Source organism: Mustela nivalis (genome assembly GCF_964662115.1).
Source record: "Mustela nivalis genome assembly, chromosome: 19".
NCBI lineage: Eukaryota > Metazoa > Chordata > Mammalia > Carnivora > Mustelidae > Mustela > Mustela nivalis.
Genome location: NC_139038.1, coordinates 20,903,862 through 20,921,440, shown reverse-complemented (window position 1 = coordinate 20,921,440; position 17,579 = coordinate 20,903,862). Strand labels below are relative to the sequence as shown.

At 47.9% G+C, this 17,579-nt stretch overlaps 1 protein-coding gene across 4 annotated transcripts in view; it reads right to left on the bottom strand.

Annotated features, from left to right (window-relative positions):
• The window catches only part of OTOA (otoancorin), a 69,785-nt gene that overhangs the window by 15,193 nt on the left and 37,013 nt on the right, over positions 1-17,579 (bottom strand). For all 4 annotated transcript variants that reach the window (XM_082714675.1, XM_082714673.1, XM_082714674.1 and 1 more), the window contains 9 exons: positions 16,604-16,662; positions 16,298-16,415; positions 12,589-12,662; positions 9,783-9,918; positions 8,625-8,815; positions 7,385-7,478; positions 5,282-5,411; positions 2,171-2,358; positions 336-491 (listed from right to left, as the gene is read on the bottom strand). In XM_082714675.1, coding sequence (XP_082570801.1) covers positions 336-491; positions 2,171-2,358; positions 5,282-5,411; positions 7,385-7,478; positions 8,625-8,815; positions 9,783-9,918; positions 12,589-12,662; positions 16,298-16,415; positions 16,604-16,662 — 1,146 coding nt within the window. The remainder of the gene's footprint in view (positions 1-335; positions 492-2,170; positions 2,359-5,281; positions 5,412-7,384; positions 7,479-8,624; positions 8,816-9,782; positions 9,919-12,588; positions 12,663-16,297; positions 16,416-16,603; positions 16,663-17,579) is intronic.

Sequence of the window (17,579 nt, the reverse complement as noted above, 5' to 3'; positions counted from 1 at the left end):
ATGTTTAAAAACATATAAATGAATGAATGAATGAGTGCCAGAACAAAACCCAATATCCATCAAAGGAGTACAACTAAATCAAAAAATGTAAAATTTGCAATGTCCATTAACCAGTCAAAATTACCAGCCTTGCATATAAAATAAAAATACATAACCCGTGACTAAGATAAAACTTAGCCCACAGAAACAGACTCAGAAATAACTGAGGACAGAATTAGCAGCAAAGATTTTAAAGCAGCTATTATAAATACTGTATGTTCCAGGACATAAAGGAAAATACATGCAAAATTAAGAAAGAAATGGAATATTTAAAAGATCAACCAGCATCTACACACCTGTCCTGTCGTCCATTCTGTCTGCCAGCTTAGGGAAGCCACAGTGTCGATGGAGCTGAGATCCAGCTGCTCCAGCTCACTCTCATTAAGAGCCAGAGCAATGCGCCCCAGCGAGGCGATATGGTATTCTTTCCAGTAAGAAGGCATGTCCCAAACCTTCAAATGAAAAAAAAAAATCCAAAAAATCCAGATTAGACTGACCATTACTAATAGTATTTTAAACAGATGTAGGGTAAAGCTCTTTAATATATAAAGTTCTCTTATAAATCAATAAGAAAAAGACAACTGCATTAGCTTTAATATATACATACATATATGTACATACATACATGTATATACACATACATACATATACATGAACATATATATACATACATACAAAACACACAAACAGAACAACTTTATATCATGGGACTTTATTGGTCTGATTTCTTGGCCCTCATCTTGATTTGGCCCCATAAAGGATCCCTGGCCGGTGGACTAAGGTTTCACCTAAGATGACAAAGACAATGACATCAAGGGATGTGGGGGAAGATGTTTTTTGGAGGGGAATTTGGTTATGTGTATCAATAGTTCTTAAGATATTTGTATGCCTTGGGGTGCCTGGGTGGCTCAGTGGGTTAAGCCTCTGCCTTCAGCTCCGGTCATGATCTCAGGGTCCTGGGATGGAGCCCCACATCAGGCTCTCTGCTCCGCGGGGAGCCTGCTTCCTCCTCTCTCTCTGCCTGCCTCTCTGACTACTTGTAATCTCTGTCAAATAAATAAATAAATAAATAATCTTAAAAAAAAAAAAAAAAGATACTTGTATGACTTGACCCCAGAATTCCACCTCAGGGAATCTAGCCTAAGTAAATAATGAGATAAATGCCCCCCCAAAATATGTACAAATAGGTACCCTGAGGCATTAAAAACATATAAGCAACCTAAAAGCTAAAAGTCTACCAATTTGCTCAATAATAATTGCTCAATAAACAAGGACCAGAAAAAAGGTACCAATCATAAAATGAAATACACGACTGTTTAAAATGCTATAAAATGATATAAATTTATATTTCTGAAATGGAAAAATATGTGTTTATACTGTGGGTGTAGACAGCATGTTACTGAATAGGGGTGGGCATGATACATTTCTAACATGTATGTGTGAGTATACATGAAATATATAAATACATCTGATACAATATACACAGAAGTCTGGGGAAATTCAGGTGATTATATCAAAATCTTAACAGTGCTTATCTCTGGGTAGAAGATTATGAAAGATTTTCTTTATTGTTTTCTAACTTTTCTACAATAAACTTGGGTCCTTTATATAAAAATGAGTTATAAAAGGAACTTACTGTCTTAATCCCACAAGGATAACCAGATACTCTACAACTATTCAAATGGCTGAAACAAGCCACTCAAAGGGAAATTTATAAAGATGGAAAAAAGGCTTGTAGTCCCCTTTTTACTCCTTTCTGCTGTTTTCCACACGTTTCCAAAGGATTCTGAGAAAACCTGCTGTAAGCGGCAATTGCGTTTCTCCCAGAGGAGAAAGACAAGACACCAGTCCTGGAAACCGTCTCAGTCAGGGGCACCAGAACATCCACAGAACTTCTACTGAGTGTCCATGAGATGCCAAGACACATCTCTGTTCTCTGCCACAGCCTGAGAGGGAGGAACGAGAAAATTCTCAGATGCGGAGCGCACACCTATGACACCCAGTTGATGATGGGGAGAACCTGCTGCGCCCGTGAAAACTCCCTGCGGTGGGCTCCGCGCACAGAAGTGCTGGGACCGTCATGCTGGGGTTTTCCCTCTCTTGAATGCTCCCTCCCTGAGGTGGGCTTTACCTGTACAGCCTTCTCCTTCAGGGTCATCAGCTGAGGCGGCCTGAAACCCCTGACGGCCCCCAGAAGCTCCACGTTCCGGATGAACGTGGATTCCTCCATGCAGAGCAGGTCGGCGGGGGCCCAGCAGGCATTGGCTTCTGCCAACTTCAGGATGTCACCAGAAGAAGGAGCCGTGACTCCATGGCAACCTCAAGAACGGGGAGGAACAGAGAGGAGAGAGCTTCAGGGAATGTTAGTCTTTACTGAAATGAGTAATCTCCTTGTCTGGGTAGATTTACCCAGGAGGGGCAGCACAGCACAGACACTGAGAGCCGGGACGCGGGGGGAGCTTGATTCTTGCTAATTACAAAATCACGGAAATGCCAAACTTTTGGGAGGCCACATGCATGCACATAGTAGGAGCTCTGCAGCACTACAGTGGGGCTCCAAATGACCTGGAGGACAATGAGAGCTGGCGGTGAACAGTTCTGGTTTTCAGATTCACATCCAAAGCTCTTTAACCCTTCTCGGCCTCAGTTCCCTCGTCAATAAAATGAGGACAGAATTATCTCATCAAATTTTTGGAAGGATTAAATGTATTATTATTATATATGAAGCACTTAGAATAATACCAGGTATACAGTAAGCACTCAATACTTGCTAGCTATCTTTGTTAGTTATGTTACCAGCAGCTGCCACCTCAGGCATTTATTTGCAACCCAAAGTTAAGGCTTCCAGAATTACAATGAAAAGAAGAATGTGGTAAGGGTGGAATGCCTGAGTGGGTCAGTCTGTTAAACGTCTGCCTTTGGCTCGAGTCATGATCCTGGGGTCCTGGGATCGAGTCCCACATCCGTCGGGCTCCATGCTCAGCAGGGAGTCTGCTTCTCCCTCTCCCTCCGTTTCTCTATCCCACAGGTGTGTGTGTGTGTGTGTGTGCATGCTCGGGCGTGCTCTCTCTCAAGTAAATAAAAAAAATCTTCAAGTGTGGGAAGGAGGAACGATTTGGCTTCGTGGGGGCTATGCCCTTCCCACTTTCTGGGGAAGAGGAGAAATGGGCCTGGCAACAGGAGAAACCCATCCATTTCAGTCTTGGACCGAGTTGAATCTCAACGTGGTTAAACCAGTTAACATCATCAACACACGAATGAGGTATTTCTCCCTTGTTGCTCCACTGGGAGAGAACTCAAAGCTCCTCATCCAAAGAGCATTCCTGGCTCTCCTGTCTTAGCGGCGGTCCACCCCTGAGGAGCACAAAATCACCAGCACCCCCCAGCCAGACCACGCCCAAGCCCCTGACCACTCCCTCCTCACTGCCTCTCAGCGGCAACTCACTGGACTCCAGGAGGTGAAAGCAGACCAAACCCAGGTCGCCACATGTGGTCCTCAAGCATTTTTACCACAAAAGACACAACCCTACTCCACCCGACTTTCCAATGAAAACGGGATCCAGTGAATTAGAATTAGAGAGGAACCAAATGGTTATCCCGTGTGGCAGGAACTTGGCCTTTTCCTGCTGTGGTCCCTGCCTGGCACATAGTAGGTGTTTAGCAAGTATTTGTTAAATGAATCCACACACACACACACACACACAAATTAAAATGAAACCAACCAGTCATTCTGCTACGCCATTAGTTACTACAAGCACAGCAGTAACGAGTACCCAGAACCACGAAAGAAAACTCCAGGGATGCAGTCGTGGCAGAGCGTCCTCCCCAGAGTGTGGCGGGTCTCCCTTCCGCACACTCACACGCACAGAGCAGGACGCCTGCCATGTGACGAGTGCACCGCTGGGCTGTGAGGGCAGGAGGAGCGAGTGGCGATCATCGCCAGCTCTGGGGACCAATCCCAGAGCTGCATTGCTCACTCCATGACTTTGGCCAAGCCTCTTTCTCTCTCTCTCTACACCTCAGTTTCCCTTGTCAAGAAAATGGGAGCAAGCCCAGGACAGAAGTACACGGAGAGAGGACCGCCCAAGATCAACATGAATCAGACTGTGACACTTCTTTGCTTGGTGCTTCCGTGAAACCCCAACCAAAAGACAAAGACAAAGAAAGTCCTTCGGGCTTCCTTCATAAAGCCCTACAGGGCCCTGTCTCTCGTGCAGTCCAGCCACAATGTCTCTCACGCCCCGTTCCGTTCTGTTCCTGTTACACTTCCATTTGCCTGGAAGACTCCGACGCCGCAAGTCCACACAGTCCGCCCCCGCGCTCCCTGGAGCTTTCCTGAAATGTCCCCTTCTCAGCGAAACCCACTTCCACAGTTCTTTTTGCAAATTATAACTCCCCACCCCCATCCCCACTCACTGACCCTCTCCTTGCCTGGCTTTATTTTCCTTCTTGGCACTTATCATCCCACAAAAAAACGACATCTTTTACTGTGTGTGTGTGATTTACCGCTGGGTGCCCGCCCCCACGGCCCAGCCCCTTGTCCTCTGCGAGCACAGGGATTTTTGTTTTTGTCCACACGCTCAGTACTCCATAATTATTTTGGCAGGACAGAAAGCAAGCACCGGCTGCCAGCTATTAGTCTTATAATTATTATTGGGTCTGATTAACCTCGTCTCTGCCTGCTTGGCACAGGTCTGTGCTCAGTGGGTGCATGAAAGTCATAAACACAGCGAACACCTCTGGAGCACTTCCTACATTGCCCGGGCACTGTTGTGAACAGCCTGACAGGTTCCAGTCCACTAACCCTCGTGACAACCTAAGGAGGTAAGGACTCTCATTCTCCCCATCTTACGGGGAGGATGAACAACCGAGGCACAGAGAGGTTAAAGGGCTTACCCAAAGTCCCACGGCCAGTAAGCAACAGATCCAGGCTTCACAGCCTGGCCCCAGCCCTGCAAAACACTGGCACTCAGCCATCTATATATACCCTTTAAGTCAATTCTTTTGAAATGTTTATTGCCACGTGTGATCCCCATTTAAGTGACTGGCCTGGGTAAGGAGCCCGAGACGGTTTCCAAATTCCTTTACTACAGGGGTCATTCTTTGGCTCGTAGCTTTCTGCCACGCTGATGCTCTGCCCACTTTGCATGCAGCCCCCTGGACAAAGGAACCCTCTGGATGTCAGGGTCTCAGCCAAAGACCACCGCCCTGGCTCCGGCTGAGACACCCCGGAAACACTCACCGGGGCTGGGGGCCGAGCTGGGGCTCTTCTCCCTGCTGTTCCGGAGAGATTCAAAGACAGCCCGGAGGAATCCTTGCGGGGGCAAGGTCCCGGCTGTCTTGGACGCTGTCTGCTGAAGGATATCAGGAAACTGTGTGCAGGAAAGAAGAGGCAGGAGGAGGAACACATAATAATTAAAGGACATTAAACACAGATTTGCACTGTGATACTACTTGGTCCCTCAGGGGTTGTGTTTCTTCTATAGCAGCTTCTCCTTTAAATTTATCCCCGAGCCCAACTAATTCGGTCTCCATAAAGAATCATCCAAAATAATTCTTAACCCCATTAGCAATCCAATAAACGTTCGATAGCTCGAGTACTTATTGTTTTTCACCCATCCGATTACCAAAAATAAAAGAAAGTGATAACGCTTAAAAATAAGATGAAGCGATAAGGTTTAATGCTGAGCAAAATGCAGTAAATGCGTATGTTTGCTCTTCTGTGAGACGGTTAAATGGTGCAGAATTACCGGAGCAACCTGGTAAGATCTATCAGAAATGCAGGGGAGCCTACCCTGTTTTGGTCTGGCATTGTTTTTAAACTTTCACTAAACTTGGGGTCCCTGGGTGGCTCAGTGGGTTAAAGTCTCTGCCTTTGGCTCAGGTCATGATCTCAGGGCCCTGGGATGGAGCCCCGAATCGGGCTCTCTGCTCAGAGGGGAGCCTGCTTCCCTCCCCCCACCCCTCCCTGCCTGCCTCTCTGCGTACTTGTGATTTCTGTCTGTCAAATAAATAAATAAATAAAATCTTTTTTTAAAAAAATGAAAATGCACAGCAGAGTGAATGGTATTTTCCATTCTGTATTTTTAAATAATTTTATTTATTTGACAGACAGAGATCACAAGTAGGTGGAGAAGCAGGCCGAGGGAGGAGCAGGCTCCCCGCTGAGCAGAGAGCCCGACGTGGGGCTCGATCCCAGGACCCCGAGATCATGACCTGAGCTGAAGGCGGAGGTTTTCACCCACTGAGCCCCCCAGGCGCCCCCCATTATAGCATTTTCATGGTGAAAAAAAATCTAAGATTTATTTCATATCCTACCATACATAAGCTTTTGCAACTTAACCTTTTTTAACCCTGCACTGTGTGTCTGAGATTTAACTATAAAACCTGAGGTTAAACTTTTTTGATTTCAAAAACCGATCTTCAGAAGATGAGATAAGTATATGATATAGAAGCATCTGCTGCTAGGACTGTACGTCCGGACACCCCCGAAGACGATGCGGCCATGCCTGGACGCCGGAATGCACGCCGGGGGTGAACGTGGGTGACCTGCGGTGTATTCTGGTTCCGCTGAGCACGTACGTAGGCCAACGTACACCTTGCGTACACACGTACAGGGATGAGAGTGTGGGCATGCGCCTTGCGGTCCTCCTGAATGTCATCCAGCAACCCCTTACTCCCTCCCGCCCTCCACTTCCGCAGGAAGCAGACTACTTCCGCCCCCCCCCCCAGGCTGAGCTTGGTCATGTGACTTGCTTTGGCCAATGGAAAATGGTAGCATGGTGTCTCCCGGCGGCGGAGGCCTTAAAGAAAACTGTACTTGCACTTTGGAGCTCCCTCTTCGGGAGTTTCAGACCTTCATGGTGAGAAGCAGCAGCTCCAGGTAGCCTGAGCACTACGCTGTCTAACCTTTGGAGAGCTGCTCCAAACAAAGTGTGTGCCCAAAGGCAATGCTCCATAAGGATTTCGTTTGGGATGAAATGTGACTGCACACGCTGGACACAGGTGTGCGTGTGTTTATGGCAGTGTTGTGTGTAGGCGTGCAAACATGGCCTGCATGTGGGAAGCTTGTGGACAGCAGGGTTGTCGCTGGCCTACAGCATCTAGTCTGGGCTCAGCTGCCTCGAAGGCTGTGTGAAAAGCCCAGAGTTGGTTTTGCTAATGCCTTACTCCCTTTTCCCAACCCCTGGGCATCCTGGAGCAGAGCTGGAAACACCTGAGCCCTCTGAGGCAGGGAGGAAGGTTCCGGAAAGCAAACAGGCAGTAAACCCAGTGGTCAACTGACCACACTTTCTCTGTCCCTTCAAATCCCTTCCACCTTCCAAGGATGGAACACAAGAGGTACCTTTGTGGCAACAGAGCTTAATTCGTCTTCTGAAAAAAGCATCAGAAAGGGTCCCAAGTCCTTTGCCGTCTCAGCCGTCCAGTTCTGGGGGAGTCTAGGAGGAGAGGATAAGCAGTCAACTGAAACACTGTGTTCTTGTCCCTGTCTCGCAGCATCCTTTTCTTGCAGGAACAAACCGACTTCATACCTGGACCAGTCCCACTTCCCCGACCTAGAGAACGGGCAGGAGACCCAGGCTAGCACAGGCAGGATGCCAAGTCATCCTTGGGAATTTTGTTGGAACGACTAGAGAAGCCCTCTTTCTCCTGGTGTCTCCAGCAGGAAAGGGAATATTGGAAGCCAGTCCCATTACCACGTGGAGAGAACAGAGGCCCCACCAAGGAGCACAGAGCTGGGAGGAACATACTCCCGACAACATCACTTGAGCCTCCGGATCTGGTCAGGCCTGAAATATACACTGGCGTCTTCCATGACGTTCTGTTTCTGATCTCAGTAAATTCGCACTTCTTTGTTAGCTTGAATTGTTGAATTTCTGTCACTTACATCACAGCCTGTCCTTCCATTACTGTCCCCATTCCACAGATGTAGAAATTAAAGTGCAAAAAGATGAAGGAGCTTTTCCCAGGTCATGGAGACAAAAGAGAATGCACACAAAATTTTAACCCAAGGAGTCGGCTTCCCGAGTCCACGTCTCATGTGCCTAGGACACAGTAATTACTCCAGAAACGTTTGTTGTTGAACCACTGACTGGTGGCTAGGTCCCACTCAAATACCTGCCCCAACTTCAAGAGACTCTACATGAGAAAGAACAGTTCTGTGTCTGCCCCCCCATTCCTTGCCCCCCCACCCTCCCCAGAGCTCCCACGGACCCAGAGCTGACAGTACTTTGATTACTGTATTATTATTAGTGTTGTTGTTGTTATTATTTCATAAGAATAAAGATGCCAGCTCCTTGCATTTGTAAAGTGCCGTCTTTTCAAAATTCCTGCCCTTATATATACCAAGATGTATTGGTGACAACCACGTGAGGTCTGCAGAGACACTACTATTGTTCTCACTTTATAAGGCATCTGAGGCCCAAAAAAAGAAAGGTCACATTTCTAGAATAAATGTAAGCGGCTAACCTTGTCCTTAGCTAGAGACTCGCTCTGTTTGGAAGGCAGGAGCAGCAGGGTTAAACACCATTGGCCAGCCCTCTGGCCCCCCAACCCCTGGAGGCCAGGCTCCAGCCCCTCCTCACCCGCTTTGTTCCAGGAGCCTGAGCCTCACTGCAGCCTTCTGCTCGGGGCTGAGCTCTGGGCAGTCTCTGAGCACGTGCAGGGCTGTGGCCCAGGCTCGGGCGGAGACCCCGTGGTGGAGGACAGCAGCTGGCAAGTGGCAGAGCAGTTTCCCCACAATGTCTACGGCATACTCGTCGGCAATGGAGTTGTTCTGAAACCGACAAGAGGAGCTGATGAGAAGATCCAGCAAACTCAAGATCATGATCCCTCCATGACACATCCCGGTCCCCAACCTTGTGTTTCCAGGACCTAAATCACCCCCCTACCATGGACTAGAAAAGACAGCACAGGGTCTGATTTTACCCCAGGGAGGCAGGCCTCAGAAGGCTAGGAGGTCCCACCAGGGAGCTGGTGTGGGTAGAGTGTGCCATGTGGTAAATCCTCCATAAATGAGGACTGATGTCATCATTGGTGTCATTGCTCTGAGTTCAATAACCATGCTCATGATACTACAGCAAGAATAAAAACAGCACCTCAAAATCTGTATGGGACTCAAAACCCTCTAAAACGCTTTCTCCAAATGACAAAAGTAGATAATATTTGAGTGTTTCATACATGCCAGGCCGTGTCCTAACAGCTTACAGGTCTTAATCTTCATCTTCAAAGTAATTATAAGAGATAAGTACAAATACCACCCACTCTTTAAAGATAAAGTAACTGCTAGTCAGTGGCAAGCCTAGGTAGGATTCACACTCAGACAGTGTGTTCTTTGGGCCTTGGCACTGAACAATATGTTACCTATTTCATGCCCGCAATAACTCTTGCACCCATTTTAGGGATAAGAAGACTGAGGCTCAGGGAAGGGAATGACTTGCCAGAAGCCACATAACCAATCACTGTCAGAGGCCAGTGTTGATCAGTCTAGATCAAAGACTCTGTGTACCATCATCTCTCGAGTCCCCTGGAGCAGCCTCCCATCATTCAAGCCCAGGATGACAGTTCTCAGAACCAATGACCAACATCATCCCACCCAGGGTCCCAGGGCCAGGTTTGAGACCCACAAGTCAGACTTGGAGCCATCACCCCACGCTTGAGATCCCAGCCAGCTCCCTGGGATGGCCACAGACCCTCAGGGAAGAAGGGACACCAGGAGTGTCCCCCAGGAAGAGTTTCCTTACCAGGCACTGCTGTACCTTCCCAAGGACTGAAGTCTTCTTGTGGGAATCTAAAACCAAGGAGTCCAGCTGACTCTTCCCCAGGCTGATGAGAAAGGGCACACACTGGGAAGCCGGGACAGAAGCCAGGTAGTGAGCCCTGGAAAGAGACGGGAAGAACGACAGGAGGAAAACAGTGGCTGCTCTGCATTTGCCCCTGAAATCAGCCTTCACATGCCCAAGAGCTTATCCCTCTGGGGAGAAGGGCTGTTCTTTAAATGTTTGTTCTCCCCAGCGATGCTATGGCTCCTCCTAGGAGGGAGCAAGCCTCCTACCCATCACTACCCTCTTCTGTGGGCAGGAAAACAGACTGCCCACCCTGCCAATCTTCAGTGGGTGGGGAAATGGACTTCCCATCATGCCCCTCCTCTGTGGGGGAGGAAACAGATGCCCCCACCATGCCCCTCCTCTATGGGCAAGAAACAGACTTCCCATCATGCCTCTCTTCTACCCCGCAGTAACACTGATCAGAGAATGGGGTCTCCATAAACCTATGTTGACTGACGGACTGGCTGAGGGGAGATGAAGAGAAAGAAAAAGAAAAAGAAGTAAGAGATAAAGAAGACAGAGAATAAAATAGAAAGGGAGAAAGAAAGACAAGGAGAGAGCAGGAAAAAGTAAGAGAAATGATACCTGATTCTGGCATCTCCAGTCCAGAACCACCTACCCCAAAACTTTTGACCATGTATTCTTAAGAGAGGCAATATGGCCCCCTGAGGGGGAAAAAACTGGTTCAGGTAGAGAGAGGAAACAAATAAAAAAAAAAAAATCTTAGTTATTACAATGATTTGTGACTCTCTAAAGCTCAACCCTATTCAACAAAATCTTATTCCTGGTAAATTCTCTTATTCGGGAGAAATTAAATTGTTCCCTTTAGGGAGGCAAGAATGAAACAGAGATTGAGAAAGACTGCTCTAGACCCACATGGCCTACTCATCACGACCACTAGACTGTTCCAAAACCAAATTCTGCATGTTTTTCCTCCTCTACGCCATCCCAAGTGTCTCGTTTCCTCTCTCCCCAAATCGGTCATTGCTACCAGCTTAATATTAAATCTACTGTTGCCCCTCCATTCATAGTACTGCTATCTTAGTTATCTCTTCATTCGTTCAGCAAATATCTACTGCATGCCAGGCATGGTACTGGGCCCCAGCTACAACCACAAACACTGCATGATGGGTGGGTCCCTCTTCTCGGGATGCTTCATTCTAGTAGGTTAAAGACAACAGAAACCAGTGACTAAAACAGGCCATTTCAGCCAGTGATAAGAGTAAGGAAGAAAACAAAAGGGCTCTGCAATGGAGAATGACCGGGAGCCTGTTCTAAGACACAGGTCTTAGAACACCATGCCAAGGTCCAGGCTCTAGCAATAAGCTTCCATGTCTCCCTCCTTCTGGCCAGGCCCCCTGTATTCTGTCTGCTATGGGACAGAGGCAACAATCTCTCTGAAACATAAATCTCAGGATCTGTGCCCGGAATACACATGAAACACCTTATGGTGTCGCACAACGCTTCCCGATTTGACTGTCCCTCTCTGGCATTCTGTCTCCCGGCTACTCTGCAGACACACACCATGCGCTCCCCAGAGTGCTTCGCTTCCCTTGCCCACTCACTGCTGGACCAAACATCCCTTGTGCCCCTGCCTGAGGTGTCCATCTTGAATTCTGAACCCCCTGCTCATTCTCTGAGCTCCAGGTTAGCCTCCTCTGACTCTCCAGTCTGAAAGAGATAGTGCCCCTTCTGTGCCCTGTACCCATCACTCTTTCCCATGGTAAGAGCACCTGGCTTTCTTGGAGAATCACCATCTTCACTGAAGTCTTGTGGTTTGAGGTGGACCCCCACTTCATTCTTGGCTCCAGGGGTAAAATACCAAACTAAGCCAGTCAGAGTTATCCATACTCCGTGACCCCAGTCAAACCCACAACACACTGAGAAGGATGGGAAGAAAAAGTCTTAACCAGGAAGATAGGACCTTGAATCTGCCAGAGAGTACCACAGAGAAAGAAGTTGCCTGGCACAGAAGCCTACAAAGGAAAGCGGGGCCAAAAAGACACATGGCTGACCACTGAGCCCCTGGATCAAGCCATGCCTGCATGCCTGAAATCTATCCCAGGACTTTCCAGTTACCTGAACCAAAATTGCCTTTTCTTGCCTAAGCCAGTTAGTTAAGGCTCTATCACCTTCAACCAAATACCAACATGGCATTGTAATTGGTTTTGTATTTGTATATTCCCCCTCCCAGAGACTATAAGCTCTTAGAGGGGAAAAGTAAATTATCTTTGAGAACTAGTATAGAGTACTCATTTGGTGAATATTTTTTTAATAAATGAAGACAATTAACAGCAAGAGAAGGAAGAGGGAAATAAAGACAAAGAGAATATCCAGACTGTGCTTGAAAAGCAGGGCTCCCCCTCCCACGCCTAGAAGCCCACCTATGCCAGGAGAAATCCACACGACTCACATCAGCCCTAATCACCCTGAGCCTGGGCACAGCTGTGAGGTCAGCCCAGATGGGACCTGCTTCACCAGCACTCACTCAGGCTTGGATTGCTTTGGCTTTGGTTTTTAAATAACAGGAGGGGTAAAAAGCAAGAGATTCTGTCTGAAATACCTACATGGGGCTCAGAATTTAAATCCTGGTTCACAAGGGCTTAATTCTGGAAGGCACTCTGTCTCTGGCTCCTCACAAAAACCCCGGGGGGTGAGAAGGCTTGGATGACTCTCCCCGATCTCATTGTTGGGCCAGAGAGGGGAGCCAATGTTCACTTACGGGAGCACAGCCAGGAGGAAAGGTGGCATAGAGGACCTGGAGACCTCCCAGTATTTCCACGCCAAACAATTCACCTGGAAGATTAAAGCAGTTCTAGGAATTTAGTCCCATGATTGTAAGAGCAAACACAGACTGTGCTTTCTCTGGACCAGGCACTGTTCTAAGGGCCCTATATATGTTTACTTATTATTTAATAGAACACCCTATGGTAGAGGTACCACTACTGTGCCCAGCTTAGGGATGCGGACACTGAGATGATCACAAGGTGAGCACAAAAATTTAAGTCTGAGAATGCTCACCTTGTTTTGCTTATTACTGCAAGAAAGTGTGATGTTAAATTAATTAAACAAGGAGGCCATCAGACCAAAGTGGCCCTAATGACATGGTGCCCTATGTGAGCACACCAAAACCCAAGTCCATAAGCACCTCAAGGTTATGATATCAAAATACCGACAACAACCAATCATCAAGAACCAATGAGGCTTTAAGCTATCGCCAAATAATTTCTTTCTCTGCATCTGCACTTTCTCTATATAATATTCTTTTCCCTCTGCCAGAGCACTCCAAACCACTTGATTTTTGCTCAGAAAAACTCTTAAAATTTTTTAATATACCTCTGTTTATCTTTTGCAGAGATATAAGTTCACTGTCCCTTCGTTTGAGATTGGTGAGGTCAGTTATGGTATATCCATACAACCGAGTGCTATGTAACTGTTTTGTTTCAAAAGGTAGATTTATGGGCGCCTGGGTGACTCAGTGGGTTAAAGCCTCTGCCTTCGGCTCAGGTCATGATCCCAGGGTCCTGGGATCGAAGCCCGCATAGGGCTCTCTGCTCAGCGGGGAGCCTGCTTCCTCCTCTCTCTCTCTGCCTGCCTCTCTGCCTGCTTGTGATCTCTGTCTGTCAAATAAATAAATAAATAATCTTTAAAAAAAAAGGTAGATTTATATCTGTCAACATGGAATGATGGCCATGACCTATTTTATTTTATATTTTATTTTTATTTGACCACAAGTAGGCAGAGAGAGAGAGGAGAAGCAGGCTCCCTGCCGAGCAGAGAGTCCGATGAAGGGCTTGATCCCAGGATCCCGGGATCACGACCCGAGCCGAAGGCAGAGGCTTAACCCACTGAGCCACCCAGGCGCCCCATGACCTATTTTAGATACACACACACAAACACACACACATGCCTGTGATAGAAAATTAAACAGAACAATGTGTATAGTATGAAGTCATTTGTGTTTTTTAAATTACGTGTAAATACGTTTTATATATGCAAAAAAAACCTCTCAAAGTCGCTAGCAAACTTCTCCCCATGGTTACCTTAAGAGGTACTCTCAGGGTACTTGGTGGCCCAGTCGGTTAAATAGCTGCTTTTGGCTCTGGTCATGATCTCTGGGTCCAGAGATCGAGCCCCTTCTTGGGCTCCCTGCTCAATGGGGAGTTTTCTTGTCCCTCTCTGCCTCCCCACTGCTAGAGCATTCCCTCTCTCTTTCTCTCTCTCAAATAAACAAAATTAAAAAAAAAAAAAGAGGGATTCTCAAATCTTAGCACCTTTAAGATGTTGGGTTCAGACAACCCTTTGCTGTGGGGCTTTTCTCTGCATTGTAGGAAGTGAGCAGCATCCCTAGTTTCTACTCACTACACGCTTCTCCCCTAGGCATGACAACCAAAAGTGTCTCCAGATATGGCCAAACAGTCCTCCAAGAATCACTGCTCCAAGGGAAACTGGGGGGATATTTTACTTTCTAAATATTGTTTTATTCGGGGGCGCCTGGGTGGCTCAGTGGGTTAAGCCGCTGCCTTCGGCTCAGGTCATGATCTCAGGGTCCTGAGATCGAGTCCCGCATCGGGCTCTCTGCTCAGCAGGGGGCCTGCTTCCTTCTCTCTCTCTCTGCCTGCCTCTCAGTGTACTTGTAATTCCTCTCTGTCAAATAAATAAATAAAATCTTCTAAAAAATAAATAAATAAATAAATAAATATTGTTTTATTCGTCAATAATAATTATGTGTTTTCAATAAAAGTGTAAACAACAAAAGCAAATTTTCTAATTAACTGGTATTTGAAGGGCCTGAGAATTGAAAGACTCTAGGAAAGGGGCTTTGCTGGAACAATTCTTCCTCCTTGAACATGGCAGTCGTCTTCCTCAAAGTGGGTCTGACCTCCAGCCACTGGGTCAGTTCGATGAGCGTAAAGGAGACTGCCATGCCAGGGTCTAGGTCACCGAAATAATTTGCTTTCCTCCTGCCTGGGCAAGACTTTTCACACAGTTCGACAGTTCTCACCAGAAAGCTGTTAGAAATGTCCATTATCAGGCTTCACCCCGGAAATTGCAAGTGAGGTTCCACAATCTGTGTTGGTTTTTTTTTTTTTTTTATCTGTGGGGTTTTTTAATAGCTTTCTTGAGGCATATCGATATGCAAAGACGTGCACCTCTAATGCATACACTGTGATGAGTCTGGACATGTGCAAATGCCCGGGACACCCTCACACAGTCAAGGTAATAGACACATCCAACATCTCCCAGAGTTTCCTTTTATCCTTTTTGTTTTTGTTTTTCACTTAACATGGGATCCACCCTCTTAGCAAATTCTGAAGTCCACCATACCATATTGTTCATGGTCGGCACCGTGTGGCACGGGAGATTTCTAGAATTCATTCATCGAGCACAACGGAAATTTAATACCCATCAAACAACTCCAGCATCCCAGGAAGCGCGGACACTCAAATCTGAGAACCACTGACTGAATGCAAGGGAATGACAAGGCTTTGTGAAAATTTCCCCTATTCCTCTAACCACCTTGGATTACACACCAAGCTTTACGCTCATTTCCTGGCTCTCGGGGAGAGAATGCATTACTTGGAAACTTTGCATTCGTATGTACAACAGGCCAGGCCAGAGTCGGGCAGATGCCTTGTGTCTCTGCCTGCTCACCCTCTCAGGACCCTGTCCCGTCAAAAGCTTAGACCCCCAAGTCCAAATGCTGTTCCCAAAGCCTGGTTTTACTTGCTTCAATCCGGGGAAAAGTCTGTTTCTGCCTCTGGTCTCCCCAAAGGGATAAAGAGTCTCCCTACCCGTTTGGAAAACAAAGGATTAAATGAAGAAGAAGATACTCTTATTAAAGTAGTGTTTCCATTCCCGGCTACCTCTGGGAAGGACAGGGAGGAGGGAATGACCTTCAGTCTAGGGACCTAATTACGAACATGCCAACTGGTGGTATACCCAACCACTGTATTTTTAGGTCCAGATCTGAATTTAGAATAACCAACCTGGTGAAACTCTGGATGCAGAGACAGGGGTATCTGGAGTTTTTAAAAAAGAAAACTGGGGGCGCCTGGGTGGCTCAGTGGGTTAAAGCCTCTGCCTTCAGCTCAGGTCATGATCCCAGGGTCCTGGGATCAAGCCCCGCATCGGGCTCTCTGCTCAGTGGGAAGCCTGCTTCCTCCTCTCTCTCTGCCAGCCCCTCTGCCTGACTGTGATCTCTGTCTGCCAAATAAATAAATAAAATCTTTAAAAAGAAAAGAAAAGTAAAGAAAACTGGAGCAAACCCGGTTCCATATTTGGCCCCCCATCAGCACTTGCATGGGAATAATCCTGGCACAAATAGCTTAAGCAACACCCCCCCCCCCCGCCGCCCCCGCCCAGTCAGTCCGGGCCAAGGACTAGGGCAGGGACGAGACTCAGAAATTCGAAACGTGCTGTAATGGTACCTGATACGGTGAGAGCAGGGAGAGGTTGTTCTCAAAATAGTGGAAATGGGCCAGAAAGGAGTCCGCACTCATGGCATCTATGTGGGAGCACGTCACGCCTTTGATGAGCTGCCCCGTGCTAGAAAACAGAGCAAGGAAGCAAGGAAAAGAAGTGCGTGGGGAGGGGGGAGGGGGAGGGAAGAAGGGGCAAGAGGAGGCAGGTCTGCTGGGGCAGAGGCTCGGTAATGGGCGGCCCAACTCTCCTTCCCGGGGAATAAGCCTCCAAAGGGCTCATCAGCCCCCAGGCTGAGTACGTCAGGAGCCTACCTCAGGAGCTCCTCGGGCCTTCTGGTCGACGTCGACAGAAGCTCATACAGGAACAAGGCCTGAGAGAAAAGAAGGGTTGCCGCGTGGAAGGAGCCTCACTCACGCACCGTGAGGCCTTGTGGGGAAGGCACACGATGATCCCATTCTACAGACGGGGACAGGGAAGGCGAACAGGCTAGGTTATTGACCCAGGCCCATACAGTTGCTAGGTGGTAGGGCTGGGATCTGAACCGGCGACGGCAGGTCCCCCCACCTGGAGGACCCCGACTCTAGAACACGGTTGAGGAGCAAAGCCGTCGGGCTGCGGGGCTGCAGGTTTATTTCCAATGCTCTGCGAGGGTGCTGTGTCCGTGTGTCCACAGCGGATCGGCCGTGAAGGGGCTGGACAGCTCCTGGGTCCGCGCCCCCCAGCCAGGGTCCGGGAAGCAAAAGCAGGAGGGAGGGCGGACTAGACCAGGAGGGGCTAGAAAGTACCGTGGATAAACTAACTCCTGCTTGCGGCACACGCTCCCCTCCGGCCCTGCCAGACGGGCCCTCGACAAGAACAATACCTGGTAGGCAGGGGAGCCATTTGTTTTAAGAAACGTAATTTTACAGAACACCTAACTTGCAGATGCGATCACGTATGACATCCATCTATTTTATGGACTCTGAAACTTTGAGCATAATTCCCCAAACAGAATAAATTATGAGCCAGCATGAGACCGAGGCATCTGTGGCGTGGCAGCCAGGCCCAGGAGAAAGCAACAGCCAGGGAGGTAAGTTCCCGAAGCTCTGTGTGTGGCCCCAGACTCTTCCTCAGGAGCAGGACTGGGTTCGGGGACCTCTCCCACCCCAGTCTTGCCATCACGAAGATTCTCTCTCTCCCTCTCCCTCTGCCCATCCCCACCGGACCCCATCTCCCAGCAGGTGCCTACAGGCTCGCGCTCTCTCTCTAAAATAAATAAATCATTTAAAAAAAAAAAAAAGAAAGAAA